Source organism: Microcebus murinus, chromosome 6 (assembly GCF_040939455.1).
Source record: "Microcebus murinus isolate Inina chromosome 6, M.murinus_Inina_mat1.0, whole genome shotgun sequence".
NCBI lineage: Eukaryota > Metazoa > Chordata > Mammalia > Primates > Cheirogaleidae > Microcebus > Microcebus murinus.
In genome coordinates this window covers 4,060,188-4,082,952 of record NC_134109.1, presented here as the reverse complement: position 1 = coordinate 4,082,952, position 22,765 = coordinate 4,060,188, and the positions used below count along the sequence as shown (strand labels likewise).

Genomic DNA, 22,765 nt, shown 5'->3' with positions numbered 1-22,765 from the left:
CCCCTCAGGGTCTGCACTGCCCGTCTCGCCCCATTCCCCCGCCTGCCGTGGCGCCCGCGCGGAGTGGCGGAGACCAGATGCCCTGCAGGGAAACGCCTGGCAGAAGCCGGCCGCCCGCAGAGCGGAGCGGTTATCGCCCTCTGCTCCCGGCTTCGCTGGGTCTTCCCACACCATCCTTGGGGCCGCCGCCTCGCGCGCCCCGGCTCCTCCCCGTCCGCCCCACCCTGGCGTCCCTTCTGCCGCCGGCCCGTGGCTTCAGGCCCCTTCGTTTTGAGAGCGACGTTCTGTGCCCCGACCCTCTCAGCCCCTGTCCCTACGTCTGCCCCCCAGCTCCTGACAGCAGGCCTTGACTTACCCAGTAGGTGTTCAGTGGGTACTTGTCAAACGAATAAGTGAGTGACTCCCCTCGCGACCCTATTGTAGTGCCTGGGAGGCGGAGTAGGTAGAGAGGGTTGAAGAATGGGATGCCCTGGAGTCAGACCCCGGGTCGGGTCTCAGCGCTGCCCCTGCACAGCTGTGTGTGCGAGGCAAGGGCCACCACCTCACCAGGCTTCTTTCCTCACCAGTGAAATGGAGATGATGATAGTTTCTACCTCTGGCTTCGTGGGAGGATTAAATGGGTCAGTGCATGTAAAGTTAAGCACGGTGCCGGGCACGCGGCACAGTTCAATACATGATAGCCCCTACGATTGTCACCGACATCTGTGCTAGCCTGTCCGTTCTCATTCCTCTCTAGTCCCTTCTTACATGTCTCTAACTTCTCGTTAGTTTTCCTTCTTTACTTCCATTTCTCTTCCCTGCTGTTTGTTCTTCCTCTCTCAATGGGATTCAAGAATTTTATTCTGTTGCTTCTGTTCCATTCCTTGATAGAATGTGGGGGTACCAGGCTGGGTGCACCCTTTTCTCATCTACTAGAGTGATCCATTGCAGCTGGGGCTGACTACCTCCTGGTAGCCAAGGTCTTGTATACTTTAAGGAAGGAAATTCTGGGAAATCCCCAAACCCAGATCTCAGGCACGAAAGAATCTGGGAATGAAGCCACTGTAGCATCTTATGGTCACCAGTGACTCCTGGTCTTTTAAGCTGCAAGACTTTTTGTACTTTCTCACACTCTAATTTGCCTTAATAAGCCTTTGACCTTGCTGTTTTTGGTAACCTGACTTACATCCTATGTTTGTTCATTCAGCAGGTAGTTATTTAGGGTCCATAGGGTGCCAGCCACTGCACCAGGCTCTAGGGATGCTGCGGTGGGCCAGACAGACCCAGCTGCTGCCCTCAGGGAGCTAATAGTCTGGCCTTTGAACTTTCAAACTGAGAACCAAGTGCAGGTGTAGAGGATACTTAAGTTTTCAAAACTGACTTGGAAACCAGTGGTGGGGAAGATGGAATAAGGATAGTCCTCTTCTGGAGTGACCAGTGAGTAGCTTTTGTTAGGTTTAAGTTGTTTTGTGGCCATATTGTCTTTTTCTTTTTTTCTTTTTCAAAGCATAAAAGATTTGGATATATTGTCTTTTTCAATAGAAGACTAGCTCCTATTGGATTTTTTCCTTTTTTTTTTTTCTTTAGAAAAGTTACACTTCAAGTTTAAAGAGGAGCTTATTTCATATTAGCCTCTTAGGTAATTTAAACAAAATGGCTAGTAGAACTTAGTGGGGGAAAAGGAAGGAAACAAGCATCAGTCAGAGTAGTTGATTGAACGTGGAAAGATGAGGAATAGATCAGGAAACAGTTATAACGAAATGCTTTGGCATCAAGCATGGAAAGATTGGTAGAGCCAGGAGGGGGTATTTGATAGCTTTGTGAATTGCTGAGGTAGAAGTGAGCTGTTGTTCAAACAGCATGTTCAGTTTAAAATGAATGTATTCTTTGGACATGGACATAAGATTTCCAGTGGATTTTTGCCACTTTCTTATATTTAGGGCTGTCATACTTGGGGACATCTGGCACAGTGTTTCGAGAGAGATTAATTCAACAAACATTTGTTGAGCATTGATTGTACTCTTTATTGATTGGTCTTCTGAAGCACCATGAAGTTTATAGACTAGAAGGACATAGGCAAAGACTAGAGAGAGTCCACTGAAGGAGCCAGAAAACAATAATGGTGGTGCTGTGTGATGACTGCCCTCGTGGGGTTCTGTGCAAGCAGAGAAGGGCCAGCCAAGTGTCTGAGGGAATCCGAAGGCTTCCTGGTGGAGAACTAGTTCTTACAGGGTATGTCTGGGGGACATGGAAGAGTGGAAAGGGACTTTACTCTGCAAAAACATACAGGTCATAGTGTGTTCAGGGACTGTGTCCGAAAGCTCATTGACTGGAGCAGAGTGTGTGGATGGAAGAGTGGCCCGAGATGAAGTTAGATATAGACCACTTTGTGCAAATGTCCAGTTTCCATGCATGTATTAGACTTTAGCTTTTGAGCACTGGCTAGCCAGTGGGGATGGGAACAGGGAAGTGACAGAATTTCATCTGGAAGATAAATGACTGCCTCAACCTCATTATGTTCTGCCACAAGAATTTGAAACATAAAAGAATTAATAGATGTTGTAGCCAGACTTTAAAAATAGATTGTACAATAAGGATACTGATTGATACTTCCTAGAGATTTTGGAAAGAATCCTTAAACCGTTAGTGTTTTTGGAGCACTCTGGTAACATGATTATTGTACCACTAAGTGGGTGATTTAAACTGTGTTAGTCCTAGCTCCAGATTCCAAAAACTGTCCATCGAGATGGCAGTTGAGTTTTATCAGTCAATAATTCACCTATTAAGCCTAGCTGCCACCTTCCAGGTTTATGGGATTGGTGGGACTAATGGGGGGAGGAAGCATAAGGACTTCAAGAAAAATGTCAAGAAGAATGTCGTAGAGTAGTGTTTTGTATTTTTAACTGAAAGTTCATGACCGAGGAAGCATTATCGATTTTAAATATTGGATTGAGAATATTCTTTTGTGCTAAGACCTAAAGTTAACAAATTTTTACTGAGCATCTACTCTGCCAAACATATCATTAGGTACTAGGAGTTACTTTGGTAAGCAAGAGGCGATTTGTGTTGCTTACATTCTCATGGAGAGATGACTGTTAAACTGTTTAGCAAATAGAGTAATTAGAGACTGTGATGAGGATTATGAAGGACACATGCTAGAGGGAAGAGGGGACTCTTGGACTTATGTGATCTGGTCAGGGAAGGCCTTTCTATGCTGGTAACATTTAAGCTGAGCCTCCAGGGTTGAGAAGAAGCCAGGTATGAGAAGATCCTTCTGAGTAGAGGGGACTAGTCAATTGAAACCTGAAGGGGAAAGAGTGGACCAGTGGAGCTCGAGCTTGGAGGACAAGTACAGAGGGGTAGAAATTCGAAAGGGAGTTGGGAAGAGTTTAGACTACATGGGGCCTTGTGGGCCACACACAGAAGGCATTTGGTTTTTAGCATAGGGGAACAGTGGGGAATTTTGAGCATAGTGGGTGGTATGGTCTGATTTCTCTTTGAAAGAGCTGATTCTTTTTATTTTTGGTAACAGCTTTATTGAGATATAATTCACATACCATACAGTTTACCTATTTAAAATATACAGGTCAGTAGTTTTGAGTATACTCACAGTTACGCAACCATCACTACAGTCAATTTCAGAACTTTTTCATCACTTTTTTCCTCTAAAAGGGAACCCTGTGCCCTTTAGCAATCAACCCCTACCCACTTCATTTCCTGGCCCTAGACAACTGCTGATCTATTTTCTGTCTGTAGGTTTGCGCCTATTCTGGACATTTCCTATAAATGGAATCATGTAATATGTTGTCTTTGGTGTCTGGTTGCTTTCACTTGGTAGTGTGTTCAAGGTTCATCTATGTCATAGCATGAATTAGCACTTCGCTCCTTTTTATTGCTAAACAGTATCCCATTGTGTGGTAGACCATGTTTTGTTTGTCTGTTCATCACTTGACAGACAGTTGGGTGGTTTTTACTTTTTGACTATTATAAACAGTGATATTATGAACATTTGTGTATAAGTTTTTGTGTAGACATAGGTAGTCATTTCTATTGGGTATAATATACCTAGGAGTAGAATTTCTGGGTCATATGGTAACTCTATGACCTTTTGAGGAGCTGCCAGCCTGATTTCCACAGTGGCTGTACCTTTTTATTTTCCACCAGCAATGCATCCAGTTTTCTCCACACCCTTGCTAACACTTGTTATCTGTGGGGTTTTTTTAAAATATAGCCATCCTACTAGGTGTGAAACAGTATTTCATTGTGGTTTTGATTTGCATTTCCCTGATGCTTAATGATACTGAGTATTTCTTCATGTACTTATTGGCCATTGTGTATCTTCCTTGAAGAAATATCTTTTAGATCCTAGTCCATTTTTAAATTGTCTTTATTTATTTATTTATTTTTAAAGAGATTGGGTCTCAGCTGGGCGTGGTGGCTCATGCCTATAATCTTAGCACTCTGGGAGGCCAAGGCAGGCAGATCATTTGAGCTCAGAAGTTCGAGACCAGCCTGAGCAAGAGTGAGACCCCCATCTCTACTAAAAATAGAAAAAATTAGCTGGACAACTAAAAATATATATTAAAAAAATTAGCCGGGCATGGTGGCGCATGCCTGTAGTCCCAGCTACTTAGGAGGCTGAGGCAGAAGGATCGCTTGAGCCCTGGAGTTTGAAGTTGCTGTGAGCTAGGCTAACGCCACGGCACTCTAGCCTGGGCAACAAAGCGAGAGAGACTCTGTCTGAAAAAACAAAACAAAACCTTGTAAACCGCCAGAAATAAACATACAAGGTAAGCCAGAATAGATTGCCTGCTTTGCAAACGCACTTTTGAGGCAAGTCCCCCGATTCCCTTCTAGCCAGACTGCAGTATCGAAGTCTTTCCTGTACAGAGATGATGCACCTGCCAGCATATCACGTGGATGAATTTTTGGAAGATAAATCTCATAATTTGACAGAGCTACTTTGAGGAAAAAGATTTTTAAAGGCGGAAGTAACATTAGCTGACATTTATTTGTGAAATGCTTAGTACTTCCACTTGCTTCCAAGGAGATCTCATCAGGGTAAGCAGATAAGAGAGCACCTTCTGGAGACGGGGAGGGGAGTAGTGTGAAGCCCAGGAGGTGAGAGGCCGAGGCATGTTGTAATTAGAGGCAGTTGATTGTGGCTGGAGGTCCAGTTAGAGGTCCTAGGGTGACAGGGCCCAGCAGAGGCCAGATCAGCAAGGTTCTTGTAAGGCAGTGACACTCGGGCTTTAGCCCGAGAAGGATGGGGACCACTGGAGGGTGTTAAGCAAGGCTGTGACAAGGTCAGCTTTGCACACCAGGAAAATCCCTGTTTACCAAGTGGGCGAGAGGGGAGTGGGAGGCAGGCAGATGAGCTGGCACCAGGGAGAGCTCCAGGTGAGAGGTCATGGTGGCCTGAGCTAGGGGATGGGCAATGGGATGTGTGCAGGATGTATCAGGGAGGAACATGGACAGGCTTGGTAATTGAATGGAGAGTCAGGGATGTGGAGAGGAAAGAAAGAGGAATTGGGGACAATGACCCTCTTCTCGCTGAGACAGCGTGGCCCAAGCAGCTGGGTAGAAGATACAAAGATATAAAGCTAAATGTTTTTAAACATTGTTCATCTACTACTCTGTGTCATACATCCATGTTGTAGGTTTTACTAAACTCATTTCAGATGGGTAAATGGAGATCTAGAGAGGTTACATCATCTTCTCAGTGTCTCCCCACAGGTAGTTTTAGGATAGCATTGGGATTTGAACCCATGTTTTTTTTTACTCGGTGTCATTGACCGCTCCACTATGCTGCTTCTCCTCAGCAAAAAGAAGGTAACTTTTATGGCAATGGGCCTGAGACCTGGGGTAGTCTGAGGTGGAGCATGTGGGCTTATGTGAAAATTGGGTAAGGAGAGGGAACAAAAAAGTCTTAGCAGGAATGTTTGTTGAGTCTAAACTGTTTTTCCTAAACCTAGGACAGGAAAACAGTAAGGCAGTGGCTCTAGACTTCTTCAACCTGTCCCTAGACACTCCCTCTCCCTGTGATAGAATTTTGCTGGGAGTTGGCATCAGCCTGGTCCTTCCAGCAGAATATCGAGTGAGGGGCAGCAAGTGTGGTGTGAGCTAACAGCACAGGGGTCCCTAGATAGGGAGGGAGCATGCATCTTGTGAGTCTGCTGTGGACTCCTGTGCCTGGCCCCAAACTTGGCTTTCCTGACTCATCTGGGCGCTGTGACTTACTGGCTCCTGGACATCCTTTGGAAAAACATGTGTGAGGCATAAATTGACATGACCATTCTGGAGGGCAATTTGGGAGTACATTTTTTTTTAATTCAATATTTTCACCTCTTGAAATATACTGCAAAAATATGTTTGGATATGTTCTGTTCTTTATGATAGTAAAATTGGAACATTTGGGTTTATATGTGGGTTCTCTGCAGTTTTTCTGTATGGTCACTAAAAATCACATCCTAGGAGAATATTTAGTAACATGGAAAATGAGATTTATTAAGTGAAAAACTGTGTCTGTGTGTACACACATATATTTATAGCTATCTATATATATAGTATGTCTCTGTGATGGGATTGTGAATGACTTCTATTTACTTCTTTGTACCTTTCTCTAGTAACAATTTTTTTTTTTTTTTTTTTTTTTGAGACAGAGTCTCACTTTGTTGCCCAGGCTAGAGTGAGTGCCGTGGCATCAGCCTAGCTCACAGCAACCTCAAACTACTGGGCTTAAGCGATCCTACTGCCTCAGCCTCCCGAGTAGCTGGGACTACAGGCATGCGCCACCATGCCCGGCTAATTTTTTCTATATATTTTTTAGTTGGCCAATTAATTTCTTTCTATTTATAGTAGAGACAGGGTCTCACTCTTGCTCAGGTTGGTTTCAAACTCTTGAACTCAAACGATCCACCCGCCTCGGCCTCCCAGAGAGCTAGGATTACAGGCATGAGTCACCGCGCCCGGCCTAGTAACAAATTTTTGATAGTGAACATGTATAACTATTGTAAAAAGAAAATTGTATATAAATAAATTATGGCACATTGTGCGTGTGCGCGCGTGCAAGCGCACCCATACACGTGTGGCAAGGACCTGATGGTGAAAAGGAAGAAAAGCTGAGAGACACCTAGAGGAGGAGCATTCTAGGTGAAGGGAACAGCCAAACAAGGGCCGCTGGGTGGCAACGAGCTGGATGAATTTGATCAGAAGGGGACTGGTCAGTCAGTCAGCCAGCTATATAGAACTAGAAAACTCACAGTTCAAGGAGACCGTACAGCCACCAGGCAGGAAGCTTTTACTAGAGGAGCTTGAAAGTCTCAGTAGAACCTGAAAAGCTAAAATACCCCCCTTCGGGTACAATCTAGTCCAGGGAGCAAGCATCTGCCTGTCCTTGTCGACTCTCAGAGCTGTGAGTGTGATGCTGGCAAGTGTCTAGGACTCGGAGGGAAAAGGCCTAGGTTCAGGTCTCAGCTGTGTGGTCTTGGGTGAGTCTCATGACCCTGTGGCCCTCAGTACCTTCTAAAAGTTGGGGATGAAGCCACCGACCTTATAGGATAGGGTGAGGATTCAATGAATGAGCAAGCACATTGTTAAATATGACACGCTGAGTAAGGATTGAGTGTCTTCATCAAAGGCAGCTTTGCGTCCAGAGTGCGGAGAGATGCGGGTTTCCACATGGAGCAGATGTGAGGTACTGAGGAGGCCGCAGGCATCTGGTGGCCCCTGTTCTTCACTGACTCGTTAACTGCATCTGGGATTGGTCCACTATTCCCCTAGTGCCTGTCCTGTTTCCCTTCCATATTCTATCCAGCCTGATGGGCTGCATAGTTCAGGATGTTTTCAGTGACGCCTTCTCTACACTCGCTCTAATCCACACTGATCTCTCCTCTCCCTCTTCTCGTGAAGACCCACAAATTAGCAACTAAGTACTTGCGAGTTTGTGTCTTCTCACTGTTTCATCTGCCTCCCTGTCTAGATCATAAGCTACTTGAGAGTAAGTATTCTTTTGTATTCTTTCCACTCCTCCATGGCATAGTATTTACTACAATGTGAATTATAGGGGCCAGTACATATCGAATCCATTTTGAATTTAAATGCTCAGAAGTGATCTTAATGATACCTTGTTTACTTTGTTTGATTAAGCTCTAGCTATAATTTTTACCTGCCTAAAAGTTCCATGTTCCTATTATGAAACCTTACTTCTCTTTGATATTACTAGGTATTGAAAGAATTGTAATGTTTTGTTCTATAGCCCACATGTTTCCCTAGATGACAAAAACATTCCTTTTCCTGCCTGAAATCATCTCTGGAAAGTGTGGCCATGGCATCCATATCAGAGCCTGTTACCTTCCGAGAGTTCTGCCCGTTGTACTATCTCCTCAATGCCATTCCCACAAAGATCCAGAAGGGTTTCCGCTCTTTGGTGGTCTACCTCACAGCCCTCGACACCAATGGGGACTACATCGCGGTGGGCAGCAGCATCGGCATGCTCTATCTGTACTGCCGGCACTTCAACCGCATGAGGAAGTACAACTTTGAGGTGAGCCTTACTTTGCTTTGTACATTGCTATACATGAACCATGGCTGATGTTCAATATGCTTGTGTTGTGCTTGTGTTCTAGGATGTGATAATTTACTTCTGAATTGCTAGAATATAGCCTTAATACCTCACCCAAACAACACTTTAAAACCGCCTTTAACTGAGGTGGAAAATAACTAAAAACATTGGTGTTTTTAACTTTTTTCCTGCCTCCAAAAATCTAGCATCACTTTATTCTTTTTCTTTTCTTTTTTTTTTTTCTTAGAGACAGGATCTTGCTTTATTGCCCAGGGTAGAGTGCTTTAAAAGAGAACATTTTCTGTTTAACACTTACTATTGATAGAAAACTCTGGAAATAGGTATTCTTTTCCTAAGTGTTTTGTTTCTCAGAGTACCTTGACTGACTGACTTGAATAATCTCTAGTTATTCTCTTGAAATTATTATGAAAAGGGTGTTTATATAAATATTGGTTAATTGCCAGAATATGCACATTTTTTTTCAATCAAAACATTAATTGTGTGACAAATTATTGAAATTCTTAAGATGAACTGGACGCTGCAACAGCCGTTCTCTTAGGTTTAGCTGTTGTTCGTTCACAGAATCCATGCCTAAATCTGCGGTGTACAATTTTTAGGTGCCTTATCTGACCAGTCCTGGTGGTATTTTGTCTTTGAGCCTTGGCACTCCAGTTATATATACTTTCTCTTGCACTTGGCAGAGTAGCCACATTTGCCACAGGTGGACTTCTGAAGGTGGTAGGCCTCAGATCCACAGCAGTGGCACAATGTATGCATCTTATTGTGGCGCTTTCCAAATGACAGACATTTCCTTCATCTCGCTTCTGGAGCCGAGACCAAAGAGCCAGAATATGCATATCTTATATGAGATCACTTCTGTAGCTTTAGGATTCTCACTAGCCTGTGTTCTGAGCTGTTGTGGACTCAGGCATCTCTGTGTATTGCAGATATTGGTGGAGTCATTGTTTGACCATGTAATGGCTAACACCAAGTATTGATGAATTGCAATCTGATTCAGCCATTTAGTCAATTTCTATTGTTTATTTTTTATTTATTTATTTTTTTGAGACAGAGTCTTGCTTTGTTGCCTAGGCTAGAGTGAGTGCTGTGGTGTCAGCCTAGCTCACAGCAACCTCAAACTCCTGGGCTCAAGCAATCCTCCTGCCTCAGCCTCCCGAGTAGCTGGGACTACAGGCATGTGCCACCATGCCCAGCTAATTTTTTCTATATATATTAGTTGGCCAATTAATTTCTTTCTATGTATAGTAGAAATGGGGTCTCGCTCTTGCTCAGGCTGGTTTCAAACTCCTGACCTCGAGCAGTCCGCCCGCCTCGGCCTCCCAGAGTGCTGGGATTACAGGAGTGAGCCACCGAGCCCGGCCCCTATTGCTTATTGAGTACTCGGCTTTTGTGAGAGACTCAAAGGTGACTGAGTTGTTGCTTCTACCTTCTGTCTGTGGTTAGTGGGCTTCTATGGACCAAGACAGGGCTTTTGTAAGTAAGAGAAATGTTTACAGATACTTATGTTTTAATCAATATTCAGTGTCTTAACGTGTTTTTTTTTTTTTTTTTTTAGTTGCAAGGATTTTTTTTTAAATTTATTTTTATTTCAGGATATTGTGAGGATACAAACATTTTGGTTACATTTTATGACTTTGCCTCACCCAAGCGAAGATTAAAGGCATGCCCTTCCCCTCTACAATGCCTACCATGTCCATTCGTTGTGAGTTTACCTCCCCCCAACCCCTTAATCCCTGGAGAATATTACTACTTAATGTTTTAATTTAAGTCACTATTCAATGTTTTAACATTTTAATTTTTTTTGTGTGTGTGTGTGACAGAGTCTCACTTTGTTGCCCATGCTAGAGTGAGTGCCGTGGCATCAGCCTAGCTCACAGCAACCTCAAACTCCTGGGCTCAAGCAGTCCTACTGCCTCAGCCTCCCGAGTAGCTGGGACTACTGGCATGCGCCACCATGCCCGGCTAATTTTTTGTATAAATATTTTTAGTTGGTCAATTAATTTCTTTCTAGTTTTAGTAGAGACGGGGTCTTGTTCAGGCTGGTTTTGAACTCTTGACCTCGATCAATCCGCCTGCCTTGGCCTCCCAGAGTGCTAGGATTACAGGCTTGAGCCACCACACCCAGCCTAACATTTTAATTTAAATAGGTTTTCTTAACTAACATGAATGAGTTTCTGTGTTCATTTTAAAATAACAAAAATGGTTATCACACATACAGCCCTTACTATATGTGAGGTATTATTCTAAACTTTTGCATATATTAACTCATTTTATCCTCACAAAAACTGTATGAGATAGATGTTGTTATTATTATCATCCCCATTATTTTTTTACAAGTTTGGGAGGCGGGTGTCTGGAAGGGAAAGAAGATAACATCCCCATTTACCAGGGAGACAGCTGAGGCACAGAAAGGATAACTGACTTGTCTAAGGTTGACAGTAAATAGCAGCACCATCATTTGAACTTGGGCAGGCAGTCTCTAGAGTTAGAGTTGAATTAATATTTCTTGTATAAAAATTAGAATTACTGCTATTCCCTTTCTTTGAGTAATAGCTTATGGATTGGACTGATCAAATTCTCCAAACAGGAGGAGGAGGAGGGAGAGGGAAAAAAATTTTTAAAAAAATTCCCCAAACATTTAAACCATTACATAGTTAATCTTTAAAACTGTATTTACGAATTTAATATATCTGAAATTTCTGAAATACTTTAAACACCATTTAACAACGGAGACTTGTGAGTCCCCAACAGGATACACCAAAAAAATCCATGCTCAGAGAAATCTTAAACTGTTAAAGACAAATAAAAATCTTAAAAATAGCCAGAGAAAAATGACATATTACCTGTAGGAGAACAATGATTTCAATGACTACACATTTCTCATCAGAAACCCTGGAGGCTAGAAGACAGTAGCGCAATATTTTTAAAGTGCTAAAAGAATCATCAACCCAGAATTCTTTACTCAGTGAAAATGTGTATCAAGAAATGTGAAATAAAGGTATTTTTGGGTGAAGGACAATTAAGAGGATTCATTGCCAGCAGACCTGCTCAAAAGTCACTGCTTGAAGAAATTCTTCAGACAAAAGGGAAGTTGGTACCTCGGGAATGAAGGAGGAACAATAGTAAATACCTGGGTAAATACAATAGATTATTTTCCTTCTACTGAGTTTTTAAAAATATATTTGGCATTTGAGAGCAAAAATTATAACTGATCAAGTTTTCTATGTGTATAAATGTAGTAATATATGAGTATACTATAAGGCAAGGAGAGTAGATCAACCTATAGGTTTGTACATTCTGCTTGAAGTAAGATTCGACGTAGATTTTGAGAAATTAAGTATACAAATATTGTATTCTCTAGAGCAACCACTCTACAATGATGTATGGTTAATCAAAATGAAATTTTGAAAAATTTTCACACAACTCTCAGGAAAGCAGCAAAGGGAAAACAAAGGAAGGAAAAACAAATGGAACAAACAGAAAACAAATAAAATAATAGGCCTAAATCAAAACATACTAATAGTTATATTAAAAGAAATTATCAATGTAGATTAAAAAACATGAACTAACTGTATGTTGTCTATAAGAAAAATTAAAAAGATGGAAAAGATACACTGTAGAAATGCTAATCAATAGAAAGTTAGAGTGGCTATATTAATATCAAGGTTGTCTTTTGAGTGAAAAAATAGGGATAGAGACATTACATAATAATAACAGGCTCAGTTCACCAAGAAGACATAGCAGTCCTAAATGTGTGTGCCCTTTAACAACAGAGCGTCACAAAACACTAAGCAAAAACTGACATAACTGAGAGAAGTAATAGATGAATCCACAGTTATACTTGGAGATTTCAATATTCCTCTCTCAGTAATAGTAGTAGTAGACATAAATCAACGAAAATATAGAGCTGAACACTATCAATCAACTTGATCTAATTGACATTTATGGAACATTCCACTCAACAATAACTGAATACATGTTCTTTATAAGCACATATAGAACATTCACCAATATAGATCATATCCTGAGATATGAAACATAACCTCAACAAATTTAAATTAGACTAGGCTTTCCAGGCCCCTGTGTTTTACTTTGTTTTGTTTTTTGACTTTTAAATTGAAATATAGTTTACATAAAATATACAGATCTTAAATTTACAACATGATGAATTTGTATGTATATGCCTGTGTAATCACCCACATCAAGATATAGAACATTATATCTGTCAGGTTTGGAAAACAAAACAAAAAGATATAGAACATTTCCAGCACCCCAGAAGATTCTCTTGTGCCACCTCCCAATCAATATCCCTCCCCAAGGTAACTACTCTTCTGACTTCTAACATAAGAGAGTAGTATAGCTAGCTTCTTTGGTTTTAATTCACTATTAGGTAACCTCTGGCATTAAGGTTTAGTGTGCATTAGTGGAGTTTAGACTCCTTACTCAGGTAGCAATTACAACCCAGTTTTCTTTTATAAAGCTCATGTGTCTCATTGACCACCATTTTATTGTCTTTTTTAGGATGTTATTTATTTATTTAATTTTTTAGAAATGGGGTCTTGCTGTATATCCCAGGCTGGCCTCAATCTCCTGGGCTCAAGTGATTCCCCCCCGCCTCAGCCTCTCGAGTAGCTGAGATTATAGGTAGGCACCACTGCACCTGACATGCTGTCTTTATTAAAGAACTATATAACTATTTTAAAAATTTTAGTCACCAAACTAAAAAACCTAAAATTAAAGAAACGAGAGCTTTGTGCTTCTCAGAATAAAACTACAAATTACACCTGACTGCTAATTTTACAGTTTTAACTAGAATTAGTTTTCTGTTTTTGAATGTGTCTTAGCCCATCTTTTGTTGCTATAACAGAATACCTGAGGCTGGTAATTTATAAAGAGGTTTATTTGGTTCACAATTATTTGGAAAGTTCAAGATTGGGAAGTGGCATCTGGTGAAGGTCTCATGCTGTTTCCACTCCTGGTGGAAATTGAAAAGAGAGTGGGCATATGCAAAGGGGTCACATGGTGAGAGAGGACTTGAGAGAGGGAAACCAAGGGAGCTAGACTCTTATAACAACTCTCTCTTGGGAACTAATCCAGTCCTATGAGAGTGAGAACTCACTCACCCACGAGGGAGGGAGTTAATTTATTCATGAGGAATCTGCCCCCTGGACCCAAACACCTCTCATTAGGCCCCACCTCCAAATTTCAACATGAGGTTTGGTGGGGGCAAACCAGAGCATGTATGATGAGCCCCATGAGCTTTGAAGAAATGTGGTGTGATAGGATAGCCTCCATAGGGTCAACCAGAGTTTGGGGGAAACCAGTGCAAATTACTGGACCCAACAGACTAGAAGAGGACTCTGGAAAACCCCCATGTAAAGATTTTTAGCTAGTTTTTCTTTACTGGAGGACCTTAAAAAATGTATTTTACTGGTGCAAAAATCCACACTTGGTAGCCTTGAGTTTCAAAAACATTTTTTGAGCGCCCATTGTATACAGAATCCGAAACTTATGATTGTGGAGAATCAAAGAAAGTATAAAATTCTGTTTTGGAAAGAACACAGAATTTAGAGTTAGAATATTAGAGTTTGAAGACAAAGCTATATGTCTGTGTAAGCCACACAGGAAAAGATTGGAGGAACTTTCGTCATGATTACTTTAGGTGGAGATTGAGAATGGGATTGGGTAAGAAAGGAAGTATGGAAGGAAAGTATCTTTTGTCTTAAAACTCTAAATACTGTGGAATTACTAGAATTTTTGGTAACAAGAATGTATTCATATATTACATGTCTAAACACAGCAGCACAAAGATATGTTTTGAACTTTGGCTTCAGTTAAATATTTATGTTGTCATTTTTGTCATCACATTGGACTGTGTCTTAGAATCATTGGTGCAATCCCCATGTTTACAGGTAAAGAAACAGTAAAGTTCCTGCAGCAGGCCACAGATCTGGTTGCCTAATCAGTACCCTGACTTCTAACAAGAGGAGGCAGGTCTTCCATGCAAATCTGTGGATTTAGAGGAAAATAAAAACCAAATTCATGGTCTCTATGGAATGTCCAACTGAAAAGTTAAAGATGAGTCGGCTAGTTTAGGGAAAATCTAAGATTTTATGGGAAGATAAATAAAAATATAAATTAGTTTACCCTCATAAATTCATGTATGGCATAGTTGAAGGATCATGTTTTTAAATGCAGTTATGTTCCTAAAGAAGAAAGCAGACCTTTTATGTGTTAAATATAGCCTTGCATGTGTTTTCAAGAATAGAGCTTTTGGAAACATTTTCCCACAGAAGTTAGTGGGAGGGGGCAGATGGAAACTCAAGAAATTCTTCCTACCTAGTGCCAAAAGCACTAAGAAAATGTTGCAAGGAGCTAATAACAAGTACAAAAATGTTATAAACTTGTTAAATATATGGGTGTGACATATGTAAGATAGGCCAGAAAGATAGCTCAACCTGAGTTTCTAATTTTCTATTTTGAAGTTAAATATATATCCCTCTTTTTAGCATTCAGCAAATTGTTGAAATTTGCACTAACCATAGCATGATACTTGATGGCGGAATGCTAGTTCGCATTTCTGCAGCTTTTCCATGCTTGTTCTGCCAGTGAATTCATTCAACAAATATTTGTCGAGTGCATCGTATGTGCTCGGTCCATTTTAGTTCCCGGAGATGGAATAGGGAGCACAGTAGGCAGTCTCTGCACTCGTGAGGCTTTGGGTCTAACAGGGAGAATCAGAGAAATACAAAAGAGAAGTCAACCAGATAGATAAACAAACAAACCACCATGGTGATAGGAAGTGCTAAGGGAAAAACCAAGGAGAGGATGAGGAGTACCAAGAGGGTGGCTGCAGTTTTAAATAGAGCTCCAGGGAAGGTCTGACCAAGAAGGTGACAGTTAAAGACCTAAAGAGAGTGACCAGTATGCCATCGTGATAATGTCTGGGGCAGAATATTTCTGGAGGAAGGAAGGAAAGTCCTTGAGCCTGAAACATGTCTGGGATATGTTTTAAAGTGATACAGAAATGAGAGTTTTTGTCTCACCTTAGCAGCCAAGTTGCATTTGCCCAGTGCCTTCCCTTGTCTTTCCCTATAGAAAACCCTTAGATTCGATAATTAGGAGCCTATGATGACTACGTTCTGGTTTGTTGGTAGCATTACAGTATAGGGCTTCACTGATGTCCTTAGCATGTATTATTCCATTCATTCATTGCTGGACATTTAGCTTTCAAATATTTTTAAACAGCAACTCACATAAAAAAACAACAAAAAGACACATTTTGTTAGATATCCATTCTCCCTGAATTTACCTAAGTTCGATTTAATTTCAATAATTTTTTTTAAAAAATGGCAAATGACAAAGCTGGTTTTAAAATGTTTATGACACTGTAATGGATAGAATAGTCATGATACTAGGAATGGGGAAGTTTCTCTGTTAGAGAACAGCACTTACAAAGCCTCAGTAATCCAGGGACTGTGGTGTTAGCAGGAAAAGATAGGTAGGCCATTGGAACAGATTAGAGAAGTCAGAGAAGATCCACAAGTATGTGGATACTTGAGTAATTGCAAATGCAGCACTACAGAGTTTTTTCTAATAAATGTGTGGGACAGTTGGATATGACTATGGAGGAAAAATGAAACTAGATCCCTTACTTCACTTTATATGGTTATTTTGTCTCAACACTTTCAAGTGTCGTACCACTGTCATTTGACATCTGCTGGCAGTCTGATTGGTTTCCATCATGGGTAATTTGCCCAGTCTCTTTCTTTTTAAGATCTTCTCTAGGCCGAGGCTCTCAGCTCCTCCCTTCATCTCCAGTGGACATTCGTTACTCCATTTTGATCTGCGGAGTTAAGAAAATTATTCCAGAAAAACCAATGCCTTTGTTTAACTTTCAGATCATTAAAAAGTTATATGAATATTGAAACATTAAACATTTGTTCTTTGTTAATAAAAGAAAGGAAATAGTAAAATAATTCTTAAGAATTCAATTAATTCATATCTTATTTGATCTTCTTAAATATTTCACAATATTTCAGATCTATTAGTTATTTGGTATGCTAGCAGTTTCTACTGAAGGTTAAACTTTTGGCCTGCTAAAAGAAGCTCATAAAGAAAGCCTTGTCAGACTTCACAGTTCCCATGAACCTGCTCACAAAGAACACTTTTTCCTGATGTGGTTTTGTCCTGTGTATAAAGGGAAAACTGCCTGCCAAGGACCTAAGAAGGTTAGCTGAATGCTCTCCTAATGGTGAGGTATTTGCCAGAAAACCACTCCTGGAACCTTTCAAAGCAAAAACTTTTTTTTTTCCTTAAATTTTTTTTATTATTGGGTGTCTATTTGAAGAAGTTATGTTGCTGCAATAAAGGCAACAATAAATGCTCCCTAGGAAGTTGGAAAGAGGGAAATCAGAGAGTTAAACACACAATAGTTGGCATCAGAGATGAGCAAAGTCATCTTAAAGAGATAGAAGAATGGCTACTCAGAATAAGACTGAACTCACCCATATCAAAAAAGAAGAGAATGTGGCAGAAGGAAGAGAGTGTATAGTCTGCTGTGTAACTTGGGAAAAGTCGATCAGGCTGAATTGCTTGTGCAGTGGGAGAGATCACTTTAAGTGCTGTGATTCTCCCAGTGGCTGGCTCCGGGCAGAGATTCAAGTGACTCATGCAGTGGGACCCTTCCTGCTATCCAACACTTAGAGTGGTTTGATCAGAAATTGTGCCATGTTTGCCAAGCAGCTTTTGGACTAAAACACATAGATCGACCAGTGGGGGAAGAATATATAGATTATACCTATCTAGCATTCTGGTTTGTATGAGCATTACTTCATTGCACAATAATAATTTGGCTTTTTGGCTTAAACTACAATCTCTTGTGCATTAAATGATCATGAGACAACTTCCCTGGGCCGATCAACAACGGGACACTAAAAAGATTCAGAATTTGGGTCAGGAAGGCTGAAGACCAGACGCTTTATGTCCTAATTCACCAGTGTGAATCTGTGTGCTTGATAAAAGTATACACTATTGTGTTTACGGACACATGCACATGTAATAAAGCTATGAATAAAAGCAAGGGAATGATTAATTCTACTTTCAGGAGAGTGGTTGGGGTGGGGTATGCAGTCAGGGAGAGACACACAGGAACTTCAAAAGTGCTGTTAATGGTCCTTTTCCCAAGCTAGATGGCGATTCCATGGGTGCTCATTTTATGATAATTCATTAAGCTGTATGTGTTTTGTGTAGTCATGTTATGTATGATCATATTTCATTATTTAAAAAATGAAAACGAAGAGAATACCATAAAATGATATTGTATTTAGCCAGTGGGCATCCTAAAGGCAGTAAGCTTGCTTGCCCCCCACCCCTTCTGCACCTGAAAGAGCTGACTGTGTCCTCCTTGTGACCAGCCTGTACGTGGATGTCTTCTGTTTTTTTAACCGACTGAGCTAGCTGGACGTACACGGACGTCAGTGTCCGCAATGCTTTGTTCTTATGTTTGCTGGTGAGTCTTGCTCCTGTTCCCAAACTGAAAGCAGCACCTTGTTTATGTCCCCCACACAAAGCACAGTGAAGCCATCTGTAAGCACTTAACTGTTCAGTACACATCTCATTTTTAAACTTTAACAATTCTTTTAATAGGCTATTTGATGTTATTAAAGTATATCTCTGTGTGTGCACTTATATGGAAAAGAATATTAGATATTTTAATGACAGTACAGTAAAAACCCATTCATTTTTAAGTATGTTAAATGAAGGATTGGTTTTATGAAATAGAAATACTGCTAAAAAAGATATTAATGGTGGTTCACCTCTGTAATCCTAGCACTCTGGGAAGCTGAGACAAGATGATCGCTTGAGGTCAGGAGTTTGGGACCAGCCTGAGCAAGAGTGAAACCCTGCCTCTACTAAAAATAGAAAAAAAAATTAGCCGGGTGTGGTGGCACAGTTGTAGTCCCAGCTACTCAGGAGGCTGAGGCAGGAGGATCACTTGAGCCCAGGAGCTTGAGGTTGCCATGAGCTAGGCGGATGCAATGGCACTCTAGCCTGAGCAACATAGTGAGACTCTCAAATATAAAAATTCAAAAATTAAAATTCAAAAAAAAGATATTAATGGTGAATTTGAGCCTTAAGTGCTTGAGTATCCTAAGAGAGGTTTTACATATCCTGATTCATTCATAATAAATAACCATTAGGCTGGGCGTGGTGGCTCATGCCTGTAATCTCAGCTCTTTGGGAGGCCAAGGCAGAATTGCTTGGAGCCAGGAGTTTAGGCCAGCCTGGGCAATATAGCGAGACCCCCAGCTCTATAAAAAATTTTTAAAAAATTGACAGGGTGCGGTGGTACGTGCCTGTGGTCTGAGTTACTGGGGAGGCTGAGGCATGAGGGAGAATGCTTAAACCTAGGAGTTTCAGGCTCTAGTGAGCTATGATCACACCATTGTACTCCAGCCTGGGCAACAGAGCAAGACCCTATCTTTAAAAAAATTGAATAAATTATTATCAAATATTTTATCTCTTTAAATAAAATTTTTATTAATGTCTTTCCACTCTACGTGTCCCTTGCTAATAACCTAATTTCAGTTACTCTCTTCTGCTGTAGGGAAGGTAATTGACGATGGCTCAAACCACCATGTTCTAAATCCACCACTGTGTTTGTGCCAGGGCCACACTTCCTGCTGTTCCCAGCCAATAGATGATTGTAGCAGGGACACTGAGGCAGGCTCAGTGCTATGAAACAGGAGACTACTCTGACATGTGACTTTGGCTCTAGATGACCCCATTAACTTGGTCAAAACTTTAAATTGTACTGCAGTCTGAAATTTACCTACCCAACTCTCCTTCCTTCCCTCTTTTCTTCCCAGGTTACAGACCTGTGTTGTGACCTGACAGTTCTTCCTGCCTCCTCCAACTACTTTTCCTTTTTCCCTCACAGGTGTTTTCCAAGTAGATACTTTGCTTGTCTAATTCCATCTTTAGGGCTTGCTTTTCAGTGGACACAAACTAATTAATAATATCATTCAAGTTTTTCAGGTCTTCTATAGTCTTACTGATATTTTTGTCTACTTGTTGTTCTGTCAATTACTATGACAGGAGTGTTGAAATCTCCAACTGAAATTTTGCATTTATTTTTTTAGTTCTTTCAGTTTTTGCTTTATGTTTTTTGTTTGTTTTTTGAGGCAGTCTTGCTCTGTTGCCCCGGCTAAAGTATAGTAGAGTCATCATAGCTCACTGCAACTTCAAACTCCTGGGCTCGAGCGATCCTCTTGCTTCAGCCTCCCAAGTAGCTGGGACTACAAGGCATGCACCACCACACTGGCTAATTTTTTTCTATTTTTAGTGGAGATGGGGGTCTCACTTTTGCTCAGGCTGGTCTTGAACTCCTGACCTTAAGCCATCTTCCTGCGTCGGCCTGCTAGAGTGTTAGGATTACAGGTGTGAGCCAACATGCCCACATGCTTTATGTATTTTTAAACTTTTTTTTTTTTTTTGAGACAGAGTCTCACTTTGTTGCCCAGGCTAGAGTGAGTGCCGTGGCATCAGCCTAGCTCACAGCAGCCTCAAACTCCTGGGCTCAAGTGATCCTCTGCCTCAGCCTCCCGAGTAGCTGGGACTACAGGCATGCGCCACCATGCCCGGCTAATTTTTTTTTTTTTGTATATATATTTTTAGTTGGTAAATTAATTTATTTCTATTTTTAGTAGAGACGGGGTCTCGCTCAGGGTGGTTTCGAACTCCTGATCTCGAGCAATCCGCCCGCCTCGGCCTCCCAGAGTGCTAGGATTACAGGCGTGAGCCACCGCGCCCGGCCTAAACTTTTGATAAAATATACAGAACATAAAATTTCCTATTTTATCCATTTTTAAGTGTACAGTTCATTGGCATTAAATACATTCAATATTGTTGTATTATATCATGTATTTTTTTTTTGCATCATGTATTTTAAAGCTCTGTTATTACATACCTACATATACAGAATGTTATGTCTTCTTGTTGAATTGATCCTTTTATCACTATCAAATTTCTCTTTTTATCTCTGATAATATTCCTTGTCTACTTTATCTTTGTCTGGTATTAATATAACCACTCCTGTTTTTTATTTATTTATTTATTTTGAGACAGTCTCGCTATGTTGCCCAGGTTGGTCTTGAACTCCTGGCCTCAAGCAATCCTCCCACCCCAGCCTCCCAAAGTGTTGAGATTACAGGCATGAGCCACCATGCTTGGTTGCTTTGGTCTATCTTTCTCCATTATCTTATTTTTACCTTATCTGTCCTTTTATATCTAAAGTGCATTTCTTGTATATAGTACCAAGTTGGGTCTTACATTTTTATCCAGTTTTACAGTCTCTGCCTCCTAATTGGAATATTTAGACTATTTATATTTAATGTAATTATTCATATGGTTGGATTTAAGTTGCAGTTTGACCTCAGCACCATTGACATTTTGGCCTGAGTGTGCTGGCATATATATTAAGATGTTTAGCTGCATCCTTGGCTTTTACCTACTGGATGTCAGCAGCATCTCCCAAGTTGTGACAACCTCCCTCCAGACATTGCCAGATGTCCTGTGGGGGCTCAACATCTCTTAACTTCTTCCTATTTTTTCTTTTCATCTCTCTTTGATGCATAGTAAATGATTTCCTCATGTCTGTCATTTAGTTCAATACTTTTTTTTCAGCCTGTGACTAATTTGCTATTCATTCCATCCAGTGAGATTTTAAATTCTCTTGGTTCTTTTCATTTCTCTTTATTTCTGATAGCAGCTTGTTCTTTGCTTACATATCCATTTCCTTTTTCTTTTTTTAAAGCATTTTAAGCATATTTCTTTTATGGTCTGCATTTGTTCAATCTAAATGAAATACTTGGAGTTTGTCAGTGCTATTATTGGTTGTTTTAGTTGACTGTTCTTCATGGGGCCTATTTCCCTGTGATAATTTCTAATTGTGAGCTATTTAGCTGATCCTAACATGTGAGAATCCTAGGGACCTATGTGGAGACTGTGCTCCACAGATGGGGTGAATGTTTGCGAGTGCCAGGTACCTTGGAGTGCCACCAGCATAGAAGCACTTGAGATTAACTGTCTAGATGAAGCTTCCTTTGAATGGAAAGGGAGAATAAAAAATTCAGAGTGATAATGAATAGGGCAGGCCTGTGATTACAAATACCAGCAAATATTCTTTTGTTTAATTTAGTCAATGCCTGAGATAAGACAGATTTCCTTGTCAGCTCCATTTGCCAACAAATTGATTTTCCCCTAGCTTACTCTTTCAATTAGGGCTAGGGCCTCTAGGGTTCTGGCTTGTGTGGAGAATACCAGTTCCAGCTCCTCACCTCAGCTACTCAGCTTGGAAAACCAAAACTCTAGGTGTTTGCCAGATAGTAGCAGGGTAGGGTGTAGTTTCAGGGCTGACTTCTGCTCTGATTTGGCAGCATTCTTTTTGTTTTTGGCTCCTGTGGATTTTCCTTACTTCCTTGGAAACTCAGCTATGCATTTAAAAGGATGTGTTATGTATTTTACTCAGCATTTCTAGGTGTTTGCAGAGGGTTGTTTTTGGAATAGGTAGACTATTGTATTGTGCAAAGTTGAAGCCTCATATTCTGTTTCTATCTGAACTATAGTTAAGTGTTGATAATCTGATTCTTGGGATGTTTTGGTTCTTAGATTAAGAACCATGACATTTATTAATAATCATATTAAATAACATTAACTCAAGCCTAGCACACTGGTTTATTAAAAAGCACATGTACAAACACTGCATATAGATATAGAGGCTTGTGGCCCACCTAAGTGATTATTTTTATTTTGGAATTATTCATTCAAAAAATTATACAACCATTTTGAACTTATGCTGTGACATAGCAAGATCTCTATTAAGTCATTTTAATTCCTGATGTGGGTCAGGCGTGGTGGCTCACGCCTGCAACCCTAGCACTCTGGGAGGCTGAGGCGGGTGGATCCCTCAAGGTCAGGAGTTTGAAACCAGCCTAAGCAGGAGTGGGACTCCATCTCTACTAAAACTAGAAAGAAATTAATTGGCCAATTAAAAATATGTAGAAAAATTAGCCGGGCATAGTGCCACATGCTTGTAGTACCAGCTACTTGGGAGGCTGAGGCAAGAGAATCGCTTGAGCCCAGGAGTTGGAGGTTGCTGTGAGCTAGGCTGACGCCACCACACTCTAGCCCAGGCAACAA

At 40.8% G+C, this 22,765-nt stretch overlaps 1 protein-coding gene and 1 pseudogene across 2 annotated transcripts in view; one reads left to right on the top strand and one right to left on the bottom strand.

Moving 5' to 3' along the window:
- The window catches only part of TECPR2 (tectonin beta-propeller repeat containing 2), a 99,757-nt gene that overhangs the window by 273 nt on the left and 76,719 nt on the right, over positions 1-22,765 (top strand). For both annotated transcript variants that reach the window (XM_012746356.3, XM_012746355.3), the window contains exon 2: positions 8,237-8,524. In XM_012746356.3, coding sequence (XP_012601810.2) covers positions 8,306-8,524 — 219 coding nt within the window. In that variant the 5' untranslated portion in view covers positions 8,237-8,305. The remainder of the gene's footprint in view (positions 1-8,236; positions 8,525-22,765) is intronic.
- LOC109730558 (large ribosomal subunit protein eL37-like) lies at positions 9,064-16,403 on the bottom strand (annotated as a pseudogene).